Source organism: Fistularia commersonii, chromosome 8, assembly GCF_037954325.1.
Source record: "Fistularia commersonii isolate RoL2024-O1a breed Wild chromosome 8, RoL_Fcom_v1.0, whole genome shotgun sequence".
Classification (NCBI taxonomy): Eukaryota; Metazoa; Chordata; class Actinopteri; order Syngnathiformes; family Fistulariidae; genus Fistularia; species Fistularia commersonii.
Window position 1 is genome coordinate 17,394,943 of NC_141291.1, and position 27,589 is coordinate 17,422,531.

Below are 27,589 nucleotides of genomic sequence, written 5' to 3' on the forward strand. Positions count from 1 at the left end.
TTACCGTCCCAAAAGCAGTTCACCGAAAGTGCTCAGAACAGGGACAAAGTAGAGCTATATTTTCCTGATGTAATGGGTTTGTGCATAAAACTGACCTCACTGTTTCCCAGATATTGCAATAAACACCAACGTTAGATATAAGTTACTCAGCATGATTATTTGACAAATATTTGATAAATAGCCAGAACCGCTTTCACTTGATTTACTATGACGGGCCAGGTGTCTTGTCTTGGCACCGATCGGCGGCTGATCTAAGTTGGGATCGAGGGGAGTGTCCAAAGGGAATTAATGGACCTGGAAGAATTAATTGCCTCAGTCTGTTGTTTGGATGTGAGAATAGGGTCGTGTTGGTTTCGAGGATTCCTGAGAGGCTCTCAAATCAATCAAGAAAGGGGTGCAAGAAGGGAAGTGGATGGAGCTGTAGCCCACATTTATCCACAACATGTTCAGCAGGTTTAAGAAACTGATAAGGGCTCCGGAGCCTCCTCCTCCTGTTGCAGCACCTGCTGCTGTCCCACCTCCGGCTCCAGCTCAGCCCCCTGCTCCAACACCAGCTGCTGAGGTAAGACCTCAACTCCTTTATCAATATATCCAGTTGTTTTTCAAGCGGGTGTGTAGGAAAGCGTGGTTTGGATATGATTTTTTTTTTTTTTTTTTTTTTCAGAAATATGGCTATAACTCCACATTTAAAACGGTCATTGTTGTGAATAGAAAATTACTCACCTAAACATTTTCCCTTAATGAACACAAGAAGAACAGAAGAGCATCTCCCTTTTCATTTCTTAAAAAAAAAAAAATCAGTATATCTGAGTTGATGTGGAAAATAAACAGTGAGCTTCTTCGATGAACCCCTCCTTATCACGATCTTTTAAAATTTTTATGTTTGAGCTTTTAATAATGGTTACAAAACCAACATCTGCATTAATCTGCATTACACTTTTGTTCTTGGGGTTTGGAAATGAATCTCTCTCTCTCTGAGCTTCAGGTTTATTCTAGCCGGGCTGTAGACAGACATTTTCAATCCATGACTTAATGCTTGAAGAAATGGGTTGGAGGAGGTGTCGATAAGCCGTAAATTAGCAAGAGAGTCTGCACTGTGATGTAGACGGTTGTAAGGATGACACAATGTTGAGCATTTCGGGTCTTTTGTTTTTTAACAGGAGGAGAAGCCTCCTGAGAGGAAGGATGAGAAGGAACAGCTGAAGGATGAGAAAACGGAAGGGAACAAGGAACCGGAGAAAGGGGACAAGAAAGATGAAGACCAGGTGAATAAAGAGGAAGAAAAGAAGGACCGTGTACAAGGTGAAAAAACATTTCTATATCTGCAAAAGCGTTATGTGTTTCGCCAGCATACCAACACTCACCCGGACACATGTTGTTACACGTTGGATTAAATTATGCTCTCATTATTGTCCTAACATGATGAGTCCAGCTTTTGATAAACGGAAATGACCTTAGGCCAGATATTAAACGGTGACATTTAACTTTTTTTCTTGCCATGAACAGTAATAGAACACGCATTACATAAATAAATATGTTAGAGCTGTTTGTTTGCCTCAGAACTTAAATTGTGATCAATTGTCTGTCAAACTTCCTCAAACTGCTAAAACACATATTTCAGACCTGTTGACCAGTGTCGCCTTTTCATTTTTCACTTAAAAACAAGGGTATGGTCATGAAAACACGATGAAACACGATAATAATAACAATGCTAATCACGATATCAGTCACAATAAACGTTTCCTAAACGACATCACCCTTAGACATCGGTGAATCTATCTATCACACGTTTAAAAACCACGATAATTAATACCTCTCAGTCTCACACATTTCTTATATCTTCAAAATCCAATTCTTGAAGAGAAACATCAATGAGTTTTGTGTATTGATTTTTGCTCCTCTTGAAAGAAAACACAAACTATCGCAATTATCCTTTTGTATTTATTCGGGAGCAATAAGCGGTAAGTTGAACCCTATTAAGATGATCCTATATCAGTAGTAAAAGAGTGGGTTCATGGTTTAGTTTACTGTTGTTGATATTAGATTTATTCATTTTAAGGAACTCATCATAGATTAACATAATGCTGACCTTTTACAGCTCCTGCAGCTCCTGCAGCTCCTGCAGCTCCTGCAGCTCCTGCAGCTCCTGCTGCTGCTCCTGTTACACCTGCCAATCCAGATGGGACTGAAGGGTAACATCCTTACATCTGTCCTTATTTTTCAACATGTTCTGAATTTTTAAGATAAAATAACTTTATTGATCCCCATAGGGGAATTTCCTGTATCACAGCTGCGTTCACAGTTAAAATGTCAATAAAAGGAAATAAATGTGAATATAAATAGAAATAGAAAGGCAGAAGACAGAAGATAGCAAGACAAAAAGTAAATAAAAATCCACGAATAAATAGACAGCAAACAATAACAACATAAGGGATGACAATGGGCAGTGAGGGGGAAAAATACACAACTAGAACTAAACAACAGTATAAATAGAGTGACAAAAATAAATAGCAGTGAATACATAATAAATGTTTTAAACATTTCTATTGACCATTTGCACTAAAGAGGAAGAATTTTCACTATCAGTTATCCTTAAATACTGTACTTTAATACGTTATCATACTTTGACAGCATTTAGAGGCTGTGGTACTATAAATAAAAGAATGATTAATTATTACATGAGCTAATGTTTAAAGACCCTAGAACAAGAGATACGTATGGGTATGAAAGGGGGATAATGTGATGTGAATTTTATGTATTGTATTGTGAATAACATAAGTAATGTGTTTGGATATCAAAATAGGCTGAAATATTGGAATATAGGTACATTTCCGGACTCTGACTCAAAGTATTTTGTCGGTCGGAGCTTGTTCGATCTTCACGCTTCATGTTGTGAAATTGAATCAATTCTCTTTATGCCATTCTGATTTTATTCAATTATTTGCTGAAATTTATTTTTGTAATGTATTTGCTGTTGTTTCATATTCATTGTACTTAATACTTCATGATCAGAGCTGCATGTTCAAACTAGGACCTACAGACTTTGACTTCTTGACTCGTAAAGGAGATTATCAGCTTTGTGATTCTTGTGACTCAGAGTGATCATAGACAAATTAACCTTCACACGCACGTGAGAGGATGCTTTGAGCAATTTAGTTTGTTTGAGTGATAAAAAAAACAATTCATTGAAATTAAGAGCAGTAATACCATTCTAAAACAACATGCAATCATTCAGTCCTCGATTGTCAGAGCTAAGTGGAAACATGAAAAATGAAAAATGTCCCATGAAAAATGTTTTATCCATCCATCTATTTTTATGGTTTAAACCTGTGCCTTTGAATTTATGGGTGTTTGTGATTTGAATTAAATGAACAATCAAAATGATAATGACATCAGCAGCTTTAACAATCCAAAACACACATTATTAAGGCAAAGCCTTTGGCATAGTGAAAAGTATTGTATTCACATAAAATCCTTAGTTGATATACTTGTTCTACCGACAGGAAGGAGACGGTTAAAATAAGGTTTCAAGAGGTTAAAGCGAGGACACTGGTACTTAAGAGCTGATCATGGGTCATGTGTCTGGCTGCTTTTTCTTCTGTGGAAGATCAGTCGTGTTTTCATACCTGTTCAGCTATTCTCCTATCAAGAATAAGAATATGATAACACAAACTATAAATCAAGTCTTTGATTGACCAGGTGTAGTAGACCCTTGTTTCAGGGCACCTTCCTCTTTCTCTTTGACTTAGTTTTCTATTTTTCTTGCTTTATTTTTCCGTTTTCAGTGAGCAGCCTCCGCCTCCTCCACCACCTGTTGTCTATTTCCGTTACACTGACGATACCCTCCGAGGTGTCGTCGCAAAACTCAGACAGCGAACAGAAATTTTGAAAGAGAAGGTTATAGATCCATATGCCACTTCGCCTGAAATAACCCCTCCTGTTAGTAAGTATGGACACATATGGGCAAATGTGAACACGCGCACGACCGTCATCTAAACTGCTTAATTATTATGGCCTGTTTGTTCAGCGCCTATTCTGAAGAAGGAGGACTACATCAGACTAAAGGAGGAGGAGCGGATAGCGAAAGAGGAGGCTGACAGAAAGAAAGCGGAGGAGGCGGCAAAAAAGGCAGAGGAGAAGAAGAAAAAGGATGAGGAGAAAAGGCTGGAAGCTGAAAAGAAAGCCGAGGAGGAACGGCTGGCAGAGGAGGCCAAGAAGAAGGGCAAGATATTCAAAAACATCAACTTCTCTTGCATCGATGTTTTATTTCGTCCAATAGAGGAGAAAATGGATACGGTCCTCGGAACCACTATAGATCCTTTTACAGGTGGATGTAACACACACACACACACACACACACACACACTGCAAACACAATGATGGACAAGACAACTAAAGTCTGTTTTCTTTCCAGATCGCCGCTACATCACTTGGCTGGCATTGGTAGCGGTGGCATACAACTACAACGTTTGGTTTTGCTCCGCCCGGCTGGCATTTCCCTATCACAATGAAACTCTAAATCCTTTCTGGATATTTTTTGACATCCTTAGTGACATAGTGAATATTGCTGATATCCTACTTTGGCAGCCAAGACTTCAGTTTGTCAAAGCTGGAGATATTATAGTACGCAATGGTGACATTTCTTGATTTAAATGTATTTTGAACCCTGGGAACCTAAATACTGTTTAAGGATGCCAGAATACTGATCACTAACAACATTTTAAGTGGCATCATTAAAAAAAAAAAAAAAAGATAATGTCCTATTAAGTTTTTTTTTTCTAAAATTCCCTTTGTGGATAAAACCATCTCTTCTAAATACCCCATACCTTTTTTTTCCTTGGAGAATAATCTGCTGCTGATTTATAAGTGGTCTGCAGAAAATGTTGTATGAAAATCAGAGACTTTGTCAGTTAAGGAACTCTCCTTTCAAAAATCAGGAGCAGCTCATCAGACATATTTTTTTTAAGTACACCAAGTACTTTAGCCAATAGGTGAACTATTGGTATCTCATGTTTGCAAATCTGAATTTATTTTAAATGTTTGCTACTTTTCTCTTAATTTGTGTTTTGAACATTTTCTTTTATAAAGCATTTTTATTGTTTTAATATGATGTCCGCTACTGTGTTTACATTTGTATAAATACTTCTATCCTTCGCAGAAAGACAGAACTCTGACAAAGGCACATTATCGGGAATCACAGAGATTCAAAGTGAGAAAATTAAACTATTACATATTTGAGATAATATTACAAAATTCATCAAACTGAAATGACAATTTTCCTTTTTGGTGTAGACTGATGTCATAAGCGTCTTACCCTTTGACCTTCTCTGCCTTCAATTTGAATTCTCCTCCATCTACCGATTCAATCGTTTCATCAGAGTAAGTAGGCGGGATAAGAGAAAAGATGCATTTTCGGTGTATTAGTCACTCCTCTGAACTTCTCCTCTCTGTTTCCTTGTTTATTTTTTAGATTGAGTCTTTCTTTGAGTTCAGCGATCGGCTTGAGAGTATCATGGCCAAGGCTTACATATGGAGGTAAATGCTCAAAGGCTAGACAAAAACATTCAACCTCATTTAATCAAATGTAAAAAAAAAAAAAAAATCAGCAGCAAAAACACCTTTGGAGGTTCATAGATTCTTCGTAGATTATTGTGTCTGCATGTTTCTTGTTTATTTTCTTATCTATACAGTGTATAATATTAAGATTAGCAGCAGCGCCGGCTTTGGGTGACCAATTCTTTGTCTTTACATCCCTGGCCTTTGACTGCAGAGTGGCTCGCACTACAGGATACCTACTATTCATACTCCACCTTAACGCCTGTCTGTTTTACGTCGCATCGATTAATCAGGGTCTTGGATCGACTACATGGGTGTACAATGGAAAAGGATCAGCGTAAGTACACTTTTTCCTTTCTGATTGACAACCTTCATAATAAACCAGTCATTAGGTAATTAAGCTACCCCTCTTCTTTGTGTAACTACAGCTGAGGACACTTCGGCCCGTCCTCTTTCTGTTGGAGGAGCTAGAAAAGTTGTATTTGGCAGACATAAAAAGTGTCTTGATGTTTTTACACACTATTAGAGACAAAGTAGCCGCACCCCTTTACCTGGTGCCCTATGTGGAGCTCTCCGTGGTCCTGAAACAGAGAGCGCTGGTCTTTGTCCAAAGAGTAAAAACGGCCTCCTCAACCCTTTCCCCTGTTCCTTCTCCTACACTGGTTAGCGTGCACCACTTTGATCTAAATTGTTAAGAGTGAAAATTAAAGTCTACCATAAAATCTACAATAATATCTAATTTCGGCCATTATCTTCATCGCCCAATGGAGAACATAGGAATCATAAAATTCCTACATTCTGCTCATTTTAGTCATGTTCTCTAAAGACTTAAAACACGCAGAACTGAATTTAAAAGATGATATTTACTCAGGGATTTCGCAAAAAATTAAGGCTATTTCAACATTCCGAAAGACTGTACAGCGTGGAATTGTGTGTTTATCTGACCACACAGAGACGTTTTTTGTGGCTCGACAGCTTAACAGCAGTAATTGCTCTCAGTGCGACACGGATGATGCAAAATAACGATGATAGTTCCGATAACAGGAGACCATACGGTTTATTTGGTGTCAGTGAGGGAGTGGCTGTATCGCGACATCCTGAGATGTCATGTCACACAAAAGTATATACTTTGTAATTATTTTTCTGTCCTGTGCACTTTCTATCATCTACAGCTACATACGCTGCTACTACTTTGCTGTCCGCAGTCTGATTAACATCGGGGGTCTTCCAGAGCCTATAACCATTTTTGAGATCACCTTTCAGATGACAAACTTTTTTGTCGGCGTGTTTGTGTTCTCCAGTTTGATTGGGCAGGTGAGTTCATTCTATTTAATATCAGTCAACAGCGTTAGTCAGTTTTTTATTTTTTATTTTTTATTTTTATATATAGCTACTATTTCATATGATATTTCTTTTATTTGTTATTTTTTGGGGTTTTCAGATGCGAGACGTCATCGGAGCAGCAACAGCAGGTCAGACATATTTCCGGGCGTCGATGGACAGCTGTGTTGACTATATGCACACTTATTCGATCCCAAAGCACGTACAGAACAGGGTTCGAACGTGGTTCAACTACACCTGGGCTGCTCAAGGCATGTTGGGTAAGCGATCTGACCCCTCTATCCCACACCACATCAAACAGCGTTTTATTTAGCGTATACAGCGATGTTTGGACTTTTTCGCGATTTGTTCGAGTACCTTCAAAGAATCCAGAAAGTAAAATCAACACTATGTCACCCTCAGATGAATCTGAGTTGCTCGACAAGATGCCTCTGGTGATGAGAACCGCCATCGCTGTAGACATCAACCTAGCGACCTTCCAGAAGATTGCTCTATTTCAGGTGACCCCTGTCGAGAAACGTCAACAAACTAATCAATCGGGGCTCAATCGGGAAAACAAATAACAGTATGAATGAATATGTGAATTGTTTCTTTCAGGGTTGTGATCAGCAGATGCTGGTGGACATGCTGCTGAGGCTCAAATCAATTATTTATCTACCAGGAGATTTTGTGGTGAAGAAAGTGAGTTGCAATGTGTTATCACACAAAGGAGAAGCTTCCCATTATTGCCAAAATGGGGACAAAGGGATTTAAGGTCCCGCTCATCAGACAGACATAAAAAAAAAAAAAAAATCAACAAAGCAGTTAAAAATAAGTTTATAGAGGGTAAAAAAGCTGATGAAAATAGATCGCAAGCCATAATGTGGAGCAAATTAGAAAAAAAAAAACATTAACGATAAGAATGTGTGTTATGTCTATATTAGATTTAGTATGCATTTAATCGGATGAAAAAAGCTCCTCATGAGAAAAACAAGCCAACAAAACAATGGATGTTTTCCTGTGTGGACGTTTTCAGGGCGACATCGGGAAGGAGATGTACATCATCAAGGGTGGAGCGGTGCAAGTGGTGGGGGGGCCGGATAACAGTATTGTGTTTGTCACACTGAAGGCGGGTAGTGTATTTGGAGAAATCAGGTATGCAGAAGCAGCTACTTAAAATTAAAAAAAAAACAAAAAACATGTATATTTCTGTGAGTTCTTCACAGGTCAGACTAGTTTTTCATGGCATGTTTAGAGCACAAATAGCAGGTTTGGTTTTTACCTCTTTGAATTAAGCAATGCATGGCTTTTTTTCTTTTCTTAATCATGTGTTTGGTGCGATTCCATGATCCAATATTCAACAGACTCTATATAATAATAAATCATGTTGTTCATCAATTTGGTCTAGCCTAATCCAAGAAAAAAAAAAAACATAATTAACTAATGAACATGGTGTTATAATGCGACACTACCGATTGCCAGCTTACTACAGTCGGCCAAGGATGGAGGAAACAGGCGCACAGCAAACGTCAAAGCCTACGGCTTCGCCAACCTCTTCGTCCTGGAGAAGAAGGATTTATTTGACATCCTTATCCACTACCCGGAGTCGCAGAAAGTTCTGGCAAGGAAGGGAAGGTAAATGGATTACATTTGAAGATATAAATATGTTACAATTATGTTACTCTTAAAGCAGTCCATAACAGCATGTGTGTCTGCTTGAATTGAAAGGAAACTGACCAAAGCCAAAGTCCCTGCAGCTGCCGGAAAGACTGAAGAAAAGCAGAAAGGCCTGACGCTTTTTGGCCCAAAACCACCAACACCAAAACTAATGAAAGCCTTTGGCAACTTACGTAAAGCCGGCCTCCTTGGAAAACTTAAGGTTACTACTTTTTTCAGTAAATTGACATCACATACATATATACATGTACATATATATATATATAGTCAACAAAATCACAACTCTGTGTGTTTTTGTTTTCCTTCATAGCAGGAAGCACAGACGAAATGAAGACACTCTTCTGTTAGTGACAAATAAACAAATATTACATTTCAACGGATCAAGCTGGTTGCGTGTGCTGCATTTCACGCTGCATTTTTGTTATAAAATCACTATGAAGATGTGTATAACAAAATATTGTCTGTCATTGATAAAGGATAAAATCCAAACTGTAGTTAATTCAGTGGAATGTTGACTTGGTTTGTTTTAATTTTTGGGAGGGACATTTGAGCCTCTGAAAATATTAATCCAATCGTTGTACCTTCAGAACGAACATGACAAAAGAGAAACGGTGAGAATTGGGTTGAAACTGCTTGGCAGATGTCTGGTCAGAGGAGAAAGGCAAGACTGGTTTAAGATTATAGTCATATATAAAGTCAGACAACCACTATTTGTAACCAGTTCAGGCAAAGGACTATTTATGGACAGCCCACTCATGAAGTTTGAAGCAGCGGCGGTCCACAAAATGTACCACTTCAGTCAATTCCAAAGAAAAGGAAGCAAAGACTACAATTTGAATTGCTTGCACAATCGTGTCCTGGCCTGATAATTTCCAATTTCTGCTGTGACACAGATGATGGGGGTGTTTGACTTATAAAAAAAAAATGATAGCAGAACACCTCCCTGCCTTGAATGAACAATTTCAGGCTACTGTTGATATACTACTAGGGGATATATTTTCTCAGCTCATTTTTGGCCTCATAGTACAAATTTAGAAGTGTTTAAAAACCATAGCAGTCTGCAGCACAGCCGCCGACTGTCCACAGCAATCTTTTGATCGCTACTTCCTGCAGGAAAACACAAAGATCATCTCAAGCAACTTCCTTGAATATTATGATGAGGTCACCTATCTCGAATGTCCTCTAAGTGCACTAGATCTCAGCCCAGTGGAGCAGCTTTGGTTTGTTGGATGTGCAGCCGACAAATCTGCAGCAAACGCATGTTGTTATCATGTCAATGTGGATCCAGATCTCTTTTCAGGGATGTTTCCAGCACCTCGCTGAGTACAAGCAAAGGAGAATCAACCGATTTGAAGGGAGGGGTCTAACTTTGCACTCCTGTGAAGTAAATGCTGGGGATTATATATCTTCAGGATGACAGTGTATTTTTAATAACATCATAATGTCATGTCCTTTTGTTTTCTATCTAATAATCAGAGAGACTGCAACTTTTCAGGTTATGAAGGATTGCCATTTAAATAAAAGTGTAATTTGTTCTTAATGGCAATATTATAACTTGTTCCTGTGATTCATTTGTTTTGTATTTGTAGGCACTTCTGGCTAACGCCCCACCCCTCCAACTTAATGTAGACTAGGTTTCTACCCAAGTATTTCATCCTCAAATGTTTGCCATATGTTGTGAAACCACTTTTAATAATGTAAATGTTTCCTCTTACTTATCTTAACACTAAACCATTTTTATATATATAAATACATAGTTTGTGTGATTATTTGCAAGCTTCGCAGATAACGCTCAGGTGGGTAGATCAGTATTAAAACCTGGCATGCAGAATTAAAGGGTCAGAAACCTTTTGTTGTAAATATTAGTATTATTCGACTCAAGGACTATTGTGAGCCCACAATAAAATGCTCATGAAGACACATGGTTGCTTCTTTAAAAAAAAAAGTGCAACATAATGTATTGAAAGTGATAACTGATAATAGAGGTACCGATATAACATAAATCAGGCAGACAAAAAACACATTATTAGTGGCTTTTGCTCAGATGAACAAGGACTTGTACTTGCACTTGGATAATCTCTCTCAATGTGCAACTAGTGAATTTTGGGATCATAATTGAGAGAATCATTCATCTCCACTCCAGCTGCTTTAAGATTTTTAGTTTTCGGGTTTTCTTAGTCTCCGTTTTGGCTCAGGCAATACTTGACCAGATATTTGCTCTTGGGGTTCTTCTCTTAGCAGGGTGGGGAAAAAAAAAATATCGAAAAAAAACACAAAAATTTTAAGTCTAGATCTTCCAGAGGATAATCTGCCGGTCATCCCCGCCTGTGATGAGGGTGGTGCACAGATCATTCATCCACATGGCCGTGACAGCACCTGGACACAGAGAACACAAGTAGATACACTGCATGTCTACAAAGGCATGAAAAAGACTGCAGTTCATATTCATAACACTTTGTCAGATATAGCAAAGATTTAAGTAAGCAGGTCAGTAATAGCGGGTGACTTGTACCTGAGTGTGCGGAGATCCTTGTCGTGATAGTGCTGCTCAGTAAGTCCCATAGCAGGAGGTCACCTGAGTGCCCCCCACACAGCACCAGGCTTCCATCCCAGCAGAAACACCTGGAAACCCACATAAACATGGCTTGAATCCAAATTATTTTCACAAAATATTTACTCTGTAAGTAGTCAAATTAAAAGACATGCTTTGGGTCATGCTGAAACTCAAGACTGGTTCTCACCTTTGCTTCTCCTCGGACTTCACAGATGAGATCACCATCCCTGTCTGGACGTCAATGACTTTCATGAAGGAGTCGTCACCGACACTGAGAACGTGTCGACTATCTGAATATAAAAAACAATTATTTTAAAAGCAACCGTGATTAATTTAGGTGAACAGAGGGTGTTCCGCCAGTTGTGTGACTCCTGCCAATTTTCGTGACTATTCTTAGACAACCTTAGGCTATGGTGCTCTGTGATGGGATATTAGATCCCCTGTCATTTTCATGGTGTCCCCCATAACTACCGCTGTTGCTCATTGTAAAATGCCTCTAAGAGCAAGTTGCTTTCTGACTTAATGTGACAACAAAGTCTACAAGGAATAATGCAGCAAACACTTTGGGCCCAAAATCAATTTCTGTAATGCTGTCATCCATCAACCAGCTGCCCTTGTTTTAAAAGTAAAGGTGACTCATGGAGGCAAATCCATTAGATCAAGTGCTGGAGTTGCGGCTAATGCCTCATGGGTGTTTCAGCCAATCCGAACACATCATCAATGGGCTGCCAAGGTTTCAGGTTACCACAGTAACAATTTTTCAGCATTGATTTATTCATTTTTTTCCAAAAGCAAACCTTTTAAATTTTTCTTTTAAGGGCATGTATAGTAACAATAATGTATAGTATTAAAAAGACAATACACTATTCACAAAAAAAGCGCTATTAAAGATTCAATAAAATAATGTGTGACCATGACTTAAAACATACAGGAATGAGTAAAGTTAAAGAAACAGTACTATTAGCTTGAAGCTAAACAGTAAAATCAGACACAGTCTAATTTGTTGACTGTGTGTCTGATTCTACTGTCTAATTATTAGACCGTTTGCTCAAACTTCCCTCACGGATCTGGGGACCTGAATATCCACTGTGCACCCATGAGGTAAGATACTCCTCCGCCGTGTAGACCTCGGGCTGCATACCTGGACTGAAGGACGCTTGGTAGATGTTCCCATCATGGCAGCGGACCTGCTGCAGAGAGCCGTAGCTGCCCGTGTCCCAGATGGTGATCGTCCCATCTTTGCAGCCTGATACTAGCAGAGTCCCTGCTGGATTCAGACCTATAGTGTTCACCTGAAAGTGTGAGGTAGGTGGGATTTTAAATGGTCTTTTGCACCTTTGCTCAAAGCATTTTATCCATTTGCATTTTCATGCCCCCCCCCTACACACACACACACACACACACACACACACACACACACACACACACACACACACACACACACACACACACACACACACACACACACACACACACACACACACACACACACACTAGTGTTTCCTGTCTGAACTGATATGATTGGTTACAGTGTCATCGTCAGCCACATTGGGGAGGTGCTGATGGTGTATTCTGAGAGAGAGTCTCAGTGAAGAAAGAGCAGCTCTTCAAATAATCTTCCAGAAAATACTGTAATTTAAAAAAAAAAAAAATCCTTTTGTATTTTTCTTTGTAGTCGTCTGATCATTTGCTCAAGAAATAAAGTTATATTTGTGTACTTCTCTTGATGTGTGCTCTTTTACCGTGGGACAACACAATGTTTTGTCTTTGAGCACTAGAATTTGCCTTGTATTTTGCAGATTACTTTAGGAAGCCCAGGTCACACACACACACACACACACACACACACACGATGGCAGAGGTGTCCAGGTATCTTGCCCAAGGACACAATGGACAGGATGAGATGGGAAATGAACCATAAACTTTCTGATTGGGGGGACAAACTGAGCCCAAGCCACCTACGACTGAAACTAGTTTCATAGATGTTTTTTCAGGAACTACTTCGATGATGGCATCTGAAGATTTTTCTTAAAAATAGTACATTGTCCAACTTTAAAACACTCAAAATGGCAACATGACCTTTGCCCACTTACAATATAAATCTACATTTTTATTCTACTGATGACATCATACAAACATACAGTGTTCTGAGTCAGAGATGCATTAGTGTGGTTGGTACTAGTACATTTAAAATTTCTCTAGAACCTTCTGTTAGTAAGAGAGAATGTGTGAACTTATAGAATTTCAAAAGCTCATATAAACAAACATGATTATGTGTGTATCTAAATTAATCAAATTATGCTGTTGTATTTTCTGTCAAGGAAAGGGTGTGAAAAATATTTAAGCATATTATTGCACTTCTGACTAGAAGCAGTAGCTGGCGCTGTAAAATTGCCCGAAGGGTTGCTGTTTTTTGCGTGTGACTTAAAATAGGAAGTGCCGACTTCAGTTTTTAAATGACCTTTCTGATTGTTTGCAGTCTGAGGCACTTTAAGTAATTATATTTTGATGGATTCAAATCTATAGAAAATAATTTGAGGGAGCTGAGTACCTGAACATTATCTTTAATACTATTTTTATATTTTGTTGGTTCCACTTGAATGATCTGGAAATGAAGGAATCAACAAGGGAATTAAGTATAGACTTTCATTTTAATATTGTGAGTTTCTTCAATATTTTGTCTGAACCATTTAAGAGTTATTGCCATTTTCATGCACACAGCAACTGATCTATCTCTCGAAGATGCATACGCTAAAGCCCTGCAGGTACAACAGCAGCTTCAAGAGGCAAATAGAACACTGAAACTCCAGAAAACACGGAGTTCCACATTAAAATATGAATGATATCCGCTGAATGCAACTGTTGCATTCAGAAAGACTTATTTTTCTGCACAAAAAAATGCTTCGATCTCACTGACTCACCCCGGCATCGTGTTCCAGCTCTGCCCGCGGCAGAAAAGGACATCTCTTGTGACTGGATGAGCTTTCAGACGGACACTGCCACACCTGCGACACACCACAACAAAATTCTCTGTAGCTGCTCCAAATACTGATTAAAAAATGTTTAATCATAACAATAAGATACACAGAAGTGTAATTAATAGCTGTTATTACAGTCTTATTCCATCCTGTCTAGCTTAACAGGTTTATGACTAACTCTGAATTCTAATTATATAAATCCATTTTGTGTTTTTTTTTTTTTTTTTATTATTTTTTATTTAGTTTAACCTTGACGGTGGAGTCCCAGGAGGCCGTGTAGAGCTTATCATCAAACCAACACACTTGGCTGACAGCGTCGTCGTGACCCATCAGTGTGTCCTGCCGCCTGCCGTAAGGGATGGAGTAGAAATAACTGGAGAGGAGGAAAGTGGAAGGTCAGTAGCAGCTCGGGTGCAACAAAAACCCCAAATGAAATGTTTATACGTACACATTATTGTCCCAAGATGAACACACCACTGTTTTACAATCAGCCAGCATCAGACATGACGATAAAGGCTGAAAAACAGCCAAGAGGATTAGAGAAAGTCTTGAAATGATAAGCAAGACACCGTAAATGGGAAGTATATTTCCATACCATGTTAGAGAAAGATATGCTTCTCTGGAACTCCTTCAACTCTTTGGTGAACATTTTCAATGTCGAGTCTGAAATAAACAGTCATAGAGGGAGCGTTTTAAAATTGGTTTTCCTGCAGTGTGGGATTGTGACGCGCCGTCTTTCCAGCACATCCACAAGGACTTTTTGCAAAAGATACGCAAAAATGCTGCCTCTGCACCTTGAGATGTGGAGAAAATAGCCGCTCCGTCTCGAGACACAGCCATGCCCGTTACCGCCCTGCACATTCAGCAGAATGACTCAGTTATTTCAAAATTCAGCGCAGATTAAAACTTTCTGGGAAATGCGCGGTCGGGAGAGCGTGTGCAGGTTGATAATGCCGTAAATACTTTTACTGTGCTTTAAAACGCTCGGTGGAGGTTGAGTCTGGGAGTTTGTCGAAGAAGCTGAATTATGCAATGTCAAATTTCCCTTTTATTCTCAGAGCCCATATCTTGTCAGCACTTCACAATTTTTCTGTTTTTTAAAGTAGGAGGCTACTTCGACCGGAGTTGCTCGACAGAGCTTACAACTCAATTTACCGGCTGCTATTTCATTTTGCACTTTGTTCTTAGTAACAGCCGAGTGTACTCATCGCCACTTACTCCTTATGGATCTTGTGGCTGGCGGCTGGTTTCAGGTTGCCCATGTTTGCCCAGGCCATTTTCCTGCTTTCCTCTGTCAGGTCCTCGAAGGAGGAGTCCTCATTTTGAGACGCTGCAAAAACAACAGCAGAATGTGTGAAGATGTGCAGTAAATGTCGAAACAGCAAGCAAACAGCAACTAAGATGGCTGTAGATGCTGCTCAGAGCAAAACAAACAAACAAAAACAATTAATCACAGAGTGCATACATGAAATTAATGGTAAAGAATAGAATTGCAGATAACCATGTAATGTCTTTGTTTTTTTTTTCCATTACATCACATACATCACACTATTCACTGAAAAGCTCTAAGCACGTTCTCCATTGAAAACAAACAAATAACATGAAGTAACGGGGGCTACTCGTGCATTAAATCCCTTGAGGTAGCTAATACATCTATTTTGGATTATTTTCAATTGCATAAAGGTTACGCATTATATGTACATCAGTGACATGACAGTTACTGGAAGACAGGAACAAGGGGTTTCTTTTGTGCTCTTTATCAAACATTAGCAGGGTGAAAATAAAGGCTAAGCTGTTTTGTGTAAAAGGGATTTGCTGTGGACGCCTATAAAATCCATTCATGACCTGCTTCAAAATAACATATTAATGAACAGATCAAAAGCATACAAAATTTTCATCTACGACAATATTGTTCTGTAATTTGGCAACTAACAACACCTCATACAGCACTGCTCTTTTGTCAGTAACTGCAACAGAACTACACTTTTGCCAAGAGTTCAGCAGGCTCACAACCAAGCAGCACAAGGCAGCTACCTGGAGACAGCTCAGTGGTGGGGGAACCCACGCCGGGGCTTTGAGCGACGCTGTGCAGCCTGGGGGTGATCCGCTGAGGGTGAGGGCTGGTGAACAGCTGCGTGGGCGTCTGACCAAACTCCAGTATCTGCGTCAGCATGGCGATTCTTTGGTCGGGGTCCTCGATGCTTCACATAAACAAATAGGGAAATGTATCTTCCGGCACATCTTGGTTGTTGGCTATTTCTTATTTGATGTTTACAAGTGGAGGTGCTCTTTTTTTACCTGTCACAGTCAATGCCACCTTCATAGGTCAGCGGGTGGAACACTGATAGACAATGAGACGTTATTAGCCTAAGTCTAGTATATTGGATTTAAGTGAAAAATAAGTTATAGTGTAATTTTACCATTATGAGCTGCTACGGCTTCGCCGCCCTTCTGCTTAAAGCCAAACACCAGGTCGATCCACTTGTGAAGGTGCTCAGACACATACGGACTCTCCAGTGCTGCCCTGTGCTTCTGCAAGAAGTCCTGGGCATCTAGAAAATTAACAAACAGGAAAATCCCCCAACCTCACCAGTTTGTCAAAAACAAGTTGTGGCTGGATGCATATCATCATCATCATTGTTATAATCAAAACGTTCAGATGTAACATACCAGAGGCCCACGGGGGGAGAATGACGTCACTAACTAAGCTTCCATTCTGCCTCCTGCCCAAATCCAGATTCAGCTGGTTTTCTAAAAAGCTGCAGTCGTTCCCATAAAACTCTGGAATCAGCTACAGGACAGGAGAGGGTGGTCAGAAATGTTCGTACGCGTGAACCTTTGCACCTCACTGACAGGAGTTCTAATGTTTGTGCAGCTTAATCGAATGGATAATCTGCTTGTTTTGCATCCTGCTATATCACATTGTCTTAAATAAAAGTCCAGATCTTCGAGTAACAATAGCAGCTGGTCTGAGTGGCATTTGTTTATGTTTCGCCTGCGCTCTCAGTCCAATTTAAATCCATTTTCCTTTTATTTCCACCAAAGTCACATTTACACATCCATGAACAGGTTATTTCAACATAGAGCAAACCTGTGAAAATCCTTTTTTGTTTCCTAATTTTTCATATTATAGATGATTAGACTGGATATGAAGATTAAACAGTAAAATAACACAAAAGACAACTGTAATGAGTCTCTCTGTTAAGGTGTGTCTTTATCTCACATGCCCTGTTAACATGCAAATTTCCTGTTAGTGAAATTTAGATTTTAACTGAACAAGGAATGAATGGAGGAATGAAGAAATGAAGAAATGAAGGGATGAATGACAGATTATGGACATGACCATCAACAACTTGCCAGAAACTTGACTTTTTGTCCGCTCACAGATAAGAACAGCGCACATCTTGAACCAAATAATATTTATTAAACCTTTGCAATTAACTCCTTTACAGTATTGAGTTCAAACATATAATTATATAAAAAAAAAAAAAAATTCACTGAATGACAAAATGTGAAACCTTTTTTTACCTCTTTGAAGTCAGTTGCTCCCTCAAGGCAGTTTTTCCACGTTTCACCTATGCTGTGACAAAAACCAATGCATTTCAAATTAAATTGTAAATATGATTACAATCTAAAAAATTCTTTGATTGTGATTAGGTATTTCATGATCAGAAGCATGACATTTGGCCTCAGACGATGGCTGTCACAGGGAGCTGTCATGTCATGACTCATCAGCAATGAAATCATCGTCATCAAAAAATAAACTTAACCATGGATAGATAAGTGTAATATAGTATAAACAAGAATTTATGATAGATTAAAATAAATTATAAGGAGTAAGAACAACCAAACTGTGTTTTTCATTTTATGAGTAATTGAGAACTTAAAACATAGTAACTGGCAAGTTATTTAATTACATTTCTGACAAATACACTTTTTGTGCAGTAAAGCTGTGTTAAAGCTGGTGACTCGTCTCCATCATACTGGAGCGGTCATTCACTCATCGGAAGATATAAGTAACAGCAAACAAACATTTCAGAGTCTAAATGAACAAAGGGTAAATAAATCAAATATATTTTAAACCCTGACTCTGCATTAGTGATTTGCGATTTGAGGTGCCCTTCATTCAAAGTATTCAAGATTTACAAACGGGAAGTGTGACGCTAAGAAACACTTGTTTTGACAGTTCTTGTCAAAATGGTCTTCTCATAGTAGCTGAACTTGACTTTCTTCTCAGTCTAGGTTATGATGGCTTGTTGGAAAAGAAGATTTTGACAAGAACGACCTGGATCACTGAGAACCTCCACAGACAAAAGCAAAGTACCTGTTGAACATGCGGTCAGCGTGGTCATAACGGCCATTCTGAAGACAAAGCATGTGTTCTGGAGCTGCAGGGGAGGACATGATGATGATTAAGACATCAGAAAACATGGGTTCATCTTTTAGCAGAAGGAGCAATTCATAACCTGAAGCCTGCACTGATACATCCTGGATGGTTTCTGTAATAAAATAGTTTAATGTTGCATGGAATAATGAGTCACCATGTGCTACTATCAAGTTGAATAGTTATTAAAAGAAAAGCATCCATTTTTTTTTTTTTTTTTTTGTTTTATCAAAGGGGGTGAATTGGGTTTTTAATTTTCATTTTGTAGCTGTTCCTCTGACAAATTTGCTTTGAAAAGTACACATTTCCCTCTGTAGAGGTAAGAGAAAGTGAATGACCATGCTCTTAAGTAGCAAAAGTAGTTTTACTTTTACTGGTAAAAGTTGGAAAAAAGTCCTGCCACCTAAATGTATCCAGAATTAAAACAAACCTTGTGATGGATCAACAATCTAACTGATTAGTTGGCAACTTTTGAGTTGAAAACTATTGAAATGATCAATGGAATTTTTTCCTATGAAAATGGTGTCAAGATTATTGGATTCCAGCATTTTAAGGGCTTAAGTGACAAGCAAGGGTGTCTTGGACTTTTCATGAATGCTGACTTACATATATATTTTTTTTGCATACAGCTAAATCTATGATTTCTTGTTAGTGAGTAAGAGTGACATTCATTTTGCCTGAACCCCCTCTTGATGTTAAGAGTGTGTGCCATGGCAAAGAGCAAAGTAATTCATATTTATTTTTGACATTATAACTGTTACACTGCTGTGGCAAAGGAATTACCCCTAAGGGGATCAATACAGTTTATTTTATTTTAATTTCAGGAAACTCTAAATGCATTCATCATCAAATAACGACCATGTGTTGAAATATATGAGGTACAAGGCAAATATATTTATGTTAAAAGGTACCTAGTTAAATACAAAAAACCAAAAGTATATTTGAACTGGAACCTGAGCTTTTTTTTTTTTTCAGTATCTTGTACTTGCCCTGGCTGTTTGGAGTAAGTAGTTTGGAAGAATGTACAGAAACAGCTCTGAAAATGAAGCTATTTGGGGGAAATGAATTTAATTTTATTGTATTATAAGTCAATGCCGGCTTACTTTGTTCTAAGTCAATGTTGCCTTTAAGTGGTGTTGAAAATAAAATGTCCTTTGTCTAAGAGCTCTCAAACAAGTACTTCCTAAGCAGCATTGCCCTAGTGACATTCGGCCCATAGTAACATTTAGTTCTCCCTTCAGGCATCTCAACACATAATGTATCAGCTCTATTCCGGTTACTGTGCTTTCTCGGGCCTGGTGCTTACGAGCCTGATCCTCTGGCAGAATTGCTTAAGAAGATTCTAGGTCAAAGTTACACAGCAGGGGACGCCGAGGCTACAGTCATGCCATAAGTCTTCCTAAACACTTCTTGTCATGCTGTCGGAGACCACATAATTGTTTTGTGAGAAGCACTTCTATGATTTCCTCTAGGTAAACTCCATAATTCCCCTCCGCGCTACCAACCCGTTGATCTCCTTCTACTTGCATGAAATTGGATAAAAACTGCTGCAAAGAATTTCCAAACTGTTTTGCACGATCAAGTCCTTTCATTGCATTTAACAGAGTTGCATCACTGGAGTGATTGGTGGCCAACGAAAACAGCCCGGAAGGGGAAAAAGCACCCGCTCCGACTGTGGGGCGTCAAGTTCCGCTCATTCTGTGGGTGAATATTAGCAACATACCAACTCTGACCAGGTAGAAAAGCACGTAGCCTGGGGACGAATAGTGGCTGCCATACATGAAGCGGGGTTCTGGCATGCCTCTGTAGCGAGCCTGAGAGAGAACAATTGGATAACTGAGACAAACTGAAGCACAACGGAAAGAGCGGCGAGAGGAAGAGTTTCTATCCGGCTCACTAACGGCAGCATAGAAACACTTTCTCTGCCCAGAGGTTCAAATGTTCGACGGGTCTCACCAGCAGCCTGTCCAGTCGCTCCTGGTTGAGAGCTCCAATAGGTTTGCTCAGGTCCCGGAACGTGGCGGCATTCGCCAGATCTGGAATACAAAAAGGACTGTGGACATTAACTGAAAGAAACATGATAGAGTGACAAATCCCATCACGTTCACCGCAGGGATAATATGAACTGACCACATGCTACAACTTCTCCCTAAATCAAAATTATTCCAAGATTTGCAAGTACGAAAATGTTCTTTCCTTTCTTAGCCAGAATACTACTAACTGTTTTATATCATCATTTCCAACCTATACAGCGAAAGAATTTGGCATTACCCTGCAAATCACTCCAAAATACAAATGCTCCAAAAATGCTTTCGGGTTACTGTTCCTTTGTGATCTGGAGTGAGAGCAGAGAGCAGGTTGAGGGAAATCTGGAGAGGTGGAGGTATGCGCTGGAAAGGAGAGGAATGAAGGTTAGTTCCAGAAAGACAGAATATTTATGTGTGAATGAGAGGAACTCGGGTGGAACGGTGAGGCTACAGGGAGTGGAGATCGAGAAGGTGGAGTATTTCAGGTACTTGGGGTCAACAGTCCGGAGCGACGGAGAGTGTGGAAAAGAGGTGAAGAGACGGGTTCAAGCAGGTTGGAATGGGTGGAGAAAAATGTCAGGGGTACTTTGTGATAGAAGACTATCGGCCAGAATAAAAGGAAAGGTGTACAAGAGAGTGGTGAGACCAGCGATGCTGCATGGAATGGAAACAGTGACAACGATGAAAAGACAGGAGGGAGAGCTAAAGGTTGCAGAGATGAAGATGTTGAGGTTCTCTTTGGGAGTGACCAGGATGGATAGGATCAGGAATGGGTCTATCAGAGGAACAGCACATGTTAGATGTTTTGGAGAGAAGGTCAGAGAAGCCCGACTGAGATGGTTGGGTCATGTACAGAGGAGGGACAGATGCTGAAATTGGAGCTGAAGAAGAAGAAGAAGAAGAAGAAGTTGCTGTTCTTTTAGGGAATCCTGAACTTCTGAAAGACCCATCCAGAAATGGTGCTCAGGAGTAAGCTGCATATTAAGGTGTGTGTCTGACCCACCCAGATGCTTGCTGGTGTAGTCTGCGATGACCCAGGGGAAGATGGGGTACTGGGACAGGTCGTAGCAGCTGCGGTCGGCCAGGTTGTTGAGGTGGAGGAGATACTGGTAGTTACTTAGATGGCCTCGCTGCCACTGCAGCATGTAGCTCTCTGCTGTGTGTTCTGTTATATGGTTATCTTCGAACAAAGAAGAAAGAAAAACCATGACTTGTGTGAATCCGTTTTGAGGGGCTGGATTCACTTCTGGCGGCGATTTTCTCACCCAGGAATGTGGCGATGTAGTAATAGATTTCGTCCCTGTCTGCTGTGCTGTAAAACTTCAGGTAGATGTCAGAGCAGAAGTCGTTCTCTGAACAAAATACCTCAAGACCCTGCCGGGGCGGACACATACAAACAAAGAGTTGAGAGAAAGATGCTTACAAAAGCCGTCCGCATGAACCGCAGACCACCTACCAGCGGTCTGAGCCCGTGTCTTCTCTTGTAGATCCGCCTGATCCTTTGCAGTTTGATCTGAATCACCTGCTCCTGGAACAGAGGGAAGAGGAGACGTAACGTCGCCGCTGAGCTCTACTGCCACCCACGAAACAGGAAGCACGCATGCGTGTCAACTCACCGGATAGCCATTCAGCGGCTGGAAGTAGAGGTTTTCATCTGTGATACAGACGTGGCCCGGATTCGAAACGAGCGGCATGACCATTTCCACGCCGCACTCCATGTGAGGCCTTTCAGCTACACTCTGAAAGCTTCACAAGGAAACTGGCTGTAGCATCAAGCAGCTCGACGAGAGGTCGAAGAGCTTGCAGCACAAATATCACCGTACCAGTATTTGTCGAATGATGATCTGGCCAGGCGCGATTGTAGATTGGCTGCGATCTGGAAGAGATGTCACATTTCTTCGATCAGTTATCAATGAGCGATTACTGGCATAAACACAGTGCACAGGACGTGCACTGGAGCCTCGGCAAGAGCGGACTCACCATTGCTGTCTGATCACCGAGCTTCTCCAGACAGGAGGCTCTGTGGAGCTGAAACGTTCCCAAAATTAAACCTGAGCACAAAACCGACCCCTTCTAGAGGATTTAAAGTTTCCTGCACTCCTGAGTGATTCTATAGAAATTCATTGACCATATAATTACGGACGGCCCAGACCTGGAACCCATTTTCTCCCAGAATAACTATGTACCTGAAGTAATGTCTGGATAAGATCTTCAGTTTTGCTCCACACTTCCAGCTGGAACGTCACTCTCTGTGTCTCCTGGCAAGTGAAATCAAAAGATGTTTATGTGAGGTGAGCAGACACTGATATACAGAGTATTTACGTTACATTTAATCATTTCATTGAGAAGTCTAAACCTTTTCAAAATTTGATATTTAAAATTCTATCAGATTTAAGATCTTGAATTTTAATCTGTATTAATTGCATATATATGTATATATATATAAATTCATATCTATTATATTTATATCATTCAGATTTATTATAATATTAAAATCATAATATTTATTGCATGTCAAATTATAAAATAATTTGAATCTATTTTTCCTCTTTTTTTTTTCCTCCAGAGTTTTTCTTTCATTTATTCCAGATTTCTACATAATCTCATCAGGCAACTGGTTGAAGTTATATAATTTTAAGAAAAGTTCTAGGTAGTTTAAACGCGTTGATTCTGGTTTTACTGTAACTTCTTGGTTATTTTTCAATGTTCGGCAACTGCTTGCTGTGTAAAAGGTAATTTCTTAACGAAGTTTAGATTACTTTTCTCAATTATCCTGGGGCAAATAATTGCCAGTAAAACTAAAATGCATTTTCCTTTGATATAAAGTAATTCAAAAATAATCAGCCAATGAAAGATATGCATCTGAATATCCACAGTTACATTGTCATATTTGGTCCTATACTGTATATCACATTCGGCTGCTGCTGGACGATGAGATCAAATAACTGATATCTAGTTTCTCACTCTGACAGTTTGAATAAGGCTGAAATGCTAATAAGCTCGGACATAAATCATTCTCGCTCTCAGCTGCAATTATGTCAGTGGTTGTAACCTAATTTTCCAGCTGATCGTGTCACATGATAACCAGAAAGGCATGCTCCTCATGAACGGGCGGTCATTGTACCAACACATGAGAGAGCAAAAAGTCGCGCCGACGGCATCGAACCGGCTCTGAGACTCACCCTTTCGATCCTGTACGGTGCGATGACATTGCTCTCTTTGATGTATATAACCTGCGATCAGAAATGGTTAAGTGTTTGTGTTCAAAGACGCGTCGAGACCAAAAATACGCAGCAATGTACGAGCACAATAATGTGCCTGAGGATGGCTTTTGGTGAATAAGGTCTTTAAAAATTATAATAATTGGAAAACTCACCTGTCCACATAATATAGATATTGTCGAGGGCTTGGGCCTGTGATGAAGAAACAGTGAAACGCAAAAACAAATCTGTTACCGCAAAACAGGACAAGCTAAACTAAACCGCAAATGCAAAACACTGACACATATACTGACTCATGATAAATGGAGAGCTCTGCTAAATAGTACAAAATGATTGAAATTGGATTTTTGCGCGGATCCCAAACCGTATCTGAAATATACCATTAGCAGATGCGTTAGAAAGTTAACATTTACATGCCATTTTGGTGTAACGAAACCAGTTTGACGCGCTGAATAAACATCGGGGTATGAAATAGCAAACATTAGATTGTGCTCACTCGTGGAAAGGGTTGGTCTCTCTCTCCAATAACTCTATCCTCTTGCAGTCCCGGAAAGGAATCTGCAGATGCAGCGAATGGGAATATACCCGGATGAAGAAAACATAACAAATGCATCCCACACAAACAGATGTATAATGTAAAAAGTTAAGCATATATGGAAGGTCAGCTTTATACCATTTTGATCATATTTTTACTGTTATACATTCTTTCTTTAAATATAAGTAACAAATCTCATCGTGCATGCTTCTTAATACTGTAAAACATTCATCTGCCGTGACGATTTCTGGTGTAAAGCGCAATAATGATCAAAAATGACCTTTAAAATTGGCTCCGTAAGATCTTCTGGGTCAAAAATGACTGATCTGGAACAGACCTTGAATGAACCTCGGAATTTTCTGGAAGGAAAACAAAAACTTTTTTTTTTTCGCTACGTTGATGGAAAAAGAATGATGGAACAGAGCAGGTTAAAAGAACATTTCTTATTTCAAGGAATTTATGGTTCAACAACACAAATAACAGAAAGTAAATGAAACAGTGCTTCATTTCTTGAATGGTCAATATCTCTTTTAAACTCCAAAACCTCATCATTGAGTCAGATGCCCAGTCATTATTTTAGTTCTGTCTCTAGAGTGGATTCTCCACCATCTTCATATCCAGGGTTAAATTTTTGGGGCATTTTATGCATTTTATGTTTTTGTTCAAAGGGGTTATCAAAGCCTTCAGCTTTCCCCAAGCCTCGCATGCAGGATAACAAGGTGCTAGATGAGACCAGATAAGGTCGACAGGCCCTAAAAGATCCTACTTTAAGGAGGAGAAAATGAGCTGTCAAGTAAAAAACCAACAGGGATTTATTTTGTCTCTAACATGAAGCTGCAATGACATGATCTGGATCATAACAATCAGTTGCAGTAGGGACTGATATTACTATTGACATTACATTGATAAAGCAAAGGTACCTCTCTTTGCTTGCACTGGAGGTGACATGATGCGCGGTGTGTTGTTCAAAATAATATTCCTCCAAATCCAGCAGCAGAAGAGAAAATCTTAGGGAGAACAATAACATTGTCGGATGGTGAATTGAAATAAAGACAACAGGAAGTCTGAAGCAATAAAACTGACACAACTGAACCCTCAGGTTTGAACACATGGAATGTCGCAGTTTCTTTATATATATTGCTAAATAAGCAATATTCTATTGCTTATTTGTTTGTTTTTGGCCCAAACTGCTGTGAAGCTACATTTGCTATTCTTTTCCTTGGCTGTGTTTAACTTGTTTCACCAGCATCCGTGGCACGTCTGCTGGGTCCAAAGACGTGAACGCATCAGCAGCTGACACACACCGACACGCACACGTGTAAACACACACTGACACTGACAAAAACACACACTGACACTGACAAAAACACACACACACTAACAGACACACACACACACACGATGCAAACGGGAGCATCCCGTTGCGGAAAGCATATGGCCCTAGCAAACGCTGCATCCCTCCGTGAGAATTGATTCAAAAAAAAACCCCACAGCTGCAACAAAAAACAAAAAACAAAAAACATAACAATATTTTCAGCTGTGACGAAGCCCTCTCACCTTTCCTTAGACAGTTCCTGCGTCTTCAGAAAGGCCATGACCGCAGACCATCCTCCCCGGACACAGGAAGACGAGCGGCAGACAGACGGATCTGACTGTAAACACGGAAACTTGCAGGATACCACGTGACCGTCCCCGAGGTGAACGATCCCTCTGCAGGGGGATCACTCTGCGTCCATTTTTGAAAACCGTGACGGTTTCTATCATCAGATATCTTATTTTATTTATTTAACGTGACTGAACGTGTGGGAAAGCCGACAGAAAAAAATACTTTTGAAATAACAGCGTGATTGGAATGTTTGAATCTACAGCATTCAAATGCAATGCTTTGGAAAACACTACTATTTCGAGTTGAATTTGTAATATTTTTATGTGGAATTGAAAACCGCATCCAGGATTTGTAATGTTTTGTCATCGATTTGCAACATCTGACATTTTCAGTATTTTTATGTGACTTACAGACAATCAATTTGGAGGAATTATGGAACTGTGAAATATAATTACATGTGTTGACAAAAAAAAAAAACACTTCTCAACAAATTGTTTCTCAAAGATGCGGTCTAAATCTGCATTCATTTAATTATTCACACATCCTGTATGTAGGGCCATTACAGGACTGTCTCAGAAAATTAGAATATTGTGATAAAGCTCTTTATCTTCTGTAATGCAATTACAAAAACAAAAATGTCATACATTCTGGATTCATTACAAATCAACTGAAATATTCCAAGCCTTTTATTGTTTTAATATTGCTGATAATGGCTTACATGTTAAGAAAACCCAAAAATCCTATCTCAAAGTATTAGAACATCATGAAAAAGTCATTTTTGTTTTTTTTAATTGCATTACAGAAGATAAAGAACTTTATCACAATATTCTAATTTTCTGAGACAGTCATGTATATGGCCCTACATACAGGATGTGTGAATAATTAAATGAATGCAGATTTAGACCGCATCTTTGAGAAACAATTTGTTGAGAAGTGTTTTTTTTTTTTTTTTTGTCAACACATGTAATTATATTTCACAGTTCTATAATTCCTCCCAATTAATTTCTGGTCAATTTAGGGTCTCCGGTGAACCGACTGCATGTTTTTGGACTGAGGAAACCCATGCTGACATGGGGAGAACATGCAAACTCCACTCAGAAAGGTCCCTTTGGAATCCAACAAAGGACTTTCTTGCTGTGAGGCAGAAACACAAACCACTGTGACACTATGGGTCAAATTACCGGTAATAGATCATTTGAGGAGTAAAGCGAGAGGACTGTCATCGATGCGTATCCTCCTCCTGCTGCTTAAGTGTTTTCTGTTGTCCAAAAAAATAAATAAAAATAAAAAAAAGTTTCCCTGCAAATGGAAATCCAGAGTCTGTGATTCCATCTTGACGCTGCCAGAGAAATGAGAAATTTAAGCCACCACATAAGTTTTAAATATGGGTTTGGAAGAACTTTTCAATAATTGCAAGTAGTTTCTTGGTGGATTTATTTCCTTGAATGTGAGTTTGCAACATTTCCATGTGATCTGGAAAACTATTTGTAATATTTTCCCCATATCTTTACATAACACTGTGTGATTTGGCCACATTTTCAAGGCCTGGTATGTGTTGTATGTTAAAGTCTAGAAAAAAAATAACAGCGTGTAAATCGCATGCTGGCTCTGCAGGAACAAAATTTTAAAACAAACTTTCCCTTTGAGGAGAGAATCAAGCAGGTAATATACTGAAGAAAAAAACTCATCTACCATTATATTGATACAAATTAAAATCAGTAACTTTTTTAA

At 39.3% G+C, this 27,589-nt stretch overlaps 2 protein-coding genes across 5 annotated transcripts; one reads left to right on the top strand and one right to left on the bottom strand.

Moving 5' to 3' along the window:
• Positions 1-334: 334 nt before the first annotated feature.
• cngb3.1 (cyclic nucleotide gated channel subunit beta 3, tandem duplicate 1) lies at positions 335-9,042 on the top strand. 3 transcript variants are annotated; one of them, XM_086151455.1, is made up of 18 exons: positions 335-562; positions 1,161-1,302; positions 2,099-2,192; positions 3,786-3,943; positions 4,028-4,327; positions 4,415-4,623; positions 5,159-5,209; positions 5,293-5,379; positions 5,471-5,535; positions 5,771-5,893; positions 6,729-6,870; positions 6,998-7,157; positions 7,300-7,397; positions 7,495-7,578; positions 7,913-8,031; positions 8,359-8,511; positions 8,605-8,755; positions 8,864-9,042. In XM_086151455.1, exons 1-18 carry the CDS (start codon positions 443-445, stop codon positions 8,882-8,884), a joined length of 2,277 nt encoding a protein of 758 aa, XP_086007581.1. In that variant the 5' UTR covers positions 335-442; the 3' UTR covers positions 8,885-9,042. The 3 variants fall into 3 exon arrangements, with proteins under 3 accessions (XP_086007581.1, XP_086007582.1, XP_086007583.1); XM_086151456.1 differs by having other exon boundaries at positions 8,867-9,042; XM_086151457.1 differs by having other exon boundaries at positions 2,126-2,192.
• A 1,359-nt stretch (positions 9,043-10,401) lies between these two features.
• On the bottom strand, positions 10,402-25,915 carry nsmaf (neutral sphingomyelinase (N-SMase) activation associated factor). 2 transcript variants are annotated; one of them, XM_086151452.1, is made up of 31 exons: positions 25,810-25,915; positions 25,173-25,259; positions 24,533-24,611; positions 24,214-24,275; positions 23,873-23,909; positions 23,679-23,729; positions 22,683-22,754; positions 22,477-22,524; positions 22,320-22,372; positions 22,113-22,242; positions 21,953-22,024; positions 21,762-21,870; positions 21,500-21,676; positions 20,426-20,505; positions 20,193-20,283; positions 18,410-18,473; positions 17,614-17,665; positions 16,756-16,876; positions 16,506-16,637; positions 16,384-16,426; positions 16,120-16,286; positions 15,304-15,415; positions 14,880-14,938; positions 14,681-14,748; positions 14,534-14,601; positions 14,335-14,458; positions 14,029-14,112; positions 12,249-12,399; positions 11,295-11,397; positions 11,066-11,175; positions 10,402-10,929 (listed from the first exon to the last, which is right to left on the bottom strand). In XM_086151452.1, the coding sequence occupies exons 1-31, from the start codon at positions 25,845-25,847 to the stop codon at positions 10,841-10,843; spliced, it is 2,733 nt and encodes a 910-aa protein (XP_086007578.1). In that variant the 5' UTR covers positions 25,848-25,915; the 3' UTR covers positions 10,402-10,840. The 2 variants fall into 2 exon arrangements, with proteins under 2 accessions (XP_086007578.1, XP_086007579.1); XM_086151453.1 differs by lacking the exon at positions 14,534-14,601 and having other exon boundaries at positions 14,335-14,424.
• Positions 25,916-27,589: the final 1,674 nt, after the last annotated feature.

Coding starts and splice junctions, on each gene's coding strand:
- cngb3.1 (XM_086151455.1), top strand. CDS start 443: ATGTTCAGCAGGTTTAAGAAACTGATAAGGGCTCCGGAGCCTCCTCCT. Junction 5,536..5,770: donor GCCAAGGCTTACATATGGAG/GTAAATGCTCAA, acceptor CTTTGACTGCAG/AGTGGCTCGCACTACAGGAT. Junction 5,894..6,728: donor TACAATGGAAAAGGATCAGC/GTAAGTACACTT, acceptor TATCATCTACAG/CTACATACGCTGCTACTACT.
- nsmaf (XM_086151452.1), bottom strand. CDS start 25,847: ATGGCCTTTCTGAAGACGCAGGAACTGTCTAAGGAAAG. Junction 17,666..18,409: donor GCTGACCGCATGTTCAACAG/GTACTTTGCTTT, acceptor TTTTTGTCACAG/CATAGGTGAAACGTGGAAAA. Junction 14,113..14,334: donor CCTGGGACTCCACCGTCAAG/GTTAAACTAAAT, acceptor GGTGTGTCGCAG/GTGTGGCAGTGTCCGTCTGA.